General features: G+C 37.6%; 1 protein-coding gene across 1 annotated transcript in view; it reads right to left on the bottom strand.

Annotated features, from left to right (window-relative positions):
* Nucleotides 1-1,147, bottom strand: part of LOC103583145 (UPF0690 protein C1orf52) — a gene marked incomplete at its 5' end in the record, with an annotated part of 2,387 nt that extends 1,240 nt beyond the window's left edge. Inside the window, one exon of the mRNA XM_008564546.1 lies at nt 949-1,147. Coding sequence (XP_008562768.1) covers nt 949-1,147 — 199 coding nt within the window. The remainder of the gene's footprint in view (nt 1-948) is intronic.
* Nucleotides 1,148-1,361: the final 214 nt, after the last annotated feature.

The following is a 1,361-nucleotide window of genomic DNA, read 5'->3' as shown; positions in this document are numbered from 1 at the left end:
GGGCCATTCAAAATGACAGGGGAGAGGGAGACGGCGTATCATAGAAGGCCCTGACTCTATCCAGTTGGTGATGGGTTTTAAGCAGTCAAGTTATAAAATCAGATATGACTTTTAGAAACTGAACACTGCAGTGTGAAGGATGGAATGAAGGGAGTAAGAGTGTGGAGGCAGGGATTACTGTGATAGTCCAAGAGATGAAATTATGAAGCAAGGCAGACGACTAAGTCATTATCTTATTATTATATAGTAATGCTCAGTTAAATTCATTTTGTCACACTAATTTTAGTTCTAAAACACTACTGCTTTCAGATAAAATGAAGCCCTCAGCACTTCACAGCTGCAATCACAAGAATCTATGAATTAATTCGTGTGGTTCTAATTATAAAGCACATTAAATCACATAGACTACTGTTAAGCTATCAGGGAGGAAAGAACATTCAGGATTAAGGTGCAACATAAACCGAAAGGCACAGAACCATAAAATAGCATGGTCTATTAAGTTCTGAATTACAAGATCTTAAAATGCTAAAAAGGTGGCTATTCAAAATGACAGTAGTGGGCGAGGCAGGGCCTATCACAGAAGGCCTTGACTTTATCCTGCTGAAGGGTTTTAAGCAGGCAAGTTATGTAATCAGATGTGATTACATCATTTTAAAAGCTGAATAATTTATNTTAAGCAGGCAAGTTATGTAATCAGATGTGATTACATCATTTTAAAAGCTGAATAATTTATTATCTTTCACTAAAACACAACAACTACTGGTTGAGACATCAGAGACTTCACTTTAAAGCCAACTATATATGATATATGAGCAAAATGTACCCAAAGACCATTATAATCAGTTTGCCAATTAGCTAGATTTAAATTTCGTTCATTAAATACCTCATTCTTTTTAAGCTCACCAGAAGGACCAAAAGATATTACCACTGGGGTGTGACCCTCCTTACCTGATTCCACGGTCTCCTCCCCTTCTGGTAGAAGCCTAGCTTTCTTAGCATTCTGTGGGGCATCATCACCATTGTCCTCATATATGTTAGACCATTTTATTGCCATATCCAATTCTGGAGGTGGAGGTTTCTTCTCAGTAGTGTAGGTCTCCGGAGGTGGTACATAGTTTGACTTCCATATTTTAAATTCCTTTGGAGGCTGTTAAGCAAGCACATTAAGAAGCACTGTGACGAACCGAGGTTCCTATGATGGATACGAGTACATGCACCTCCCTGCCATTCGCTTATCGTTCAGGCTGACTTTTTTCTTTTTTTCTTTTTAAGGTTTATAGATACATTTTTCCATCAAAACCACAATACTGTTAAGTGAAAAGCCAAAGGGTTCCCTATATGAATAAAGCTAATAACTTTTA

Source organism: Galeopterus variegatus, unplaced genomic scaffold (genome assembly GCF_000696425.1).
Source record: "Galeopterus variegatus unplaced genomic scaffold, G_variegatus-3.0.2 Scaffold20070, whole genome shotgun sequence".
Classification (NCBI taxonomy): domain Eukaryota; kingdom Metazoa; phylum Chordata; class Mammalia; order Dermoptera; family Cynocephalidae; genus Galeopterus; species Galeopterus variegatus.
This window is presented reverse-complemented; position numbering and strand designations above follow the sequence as displayed.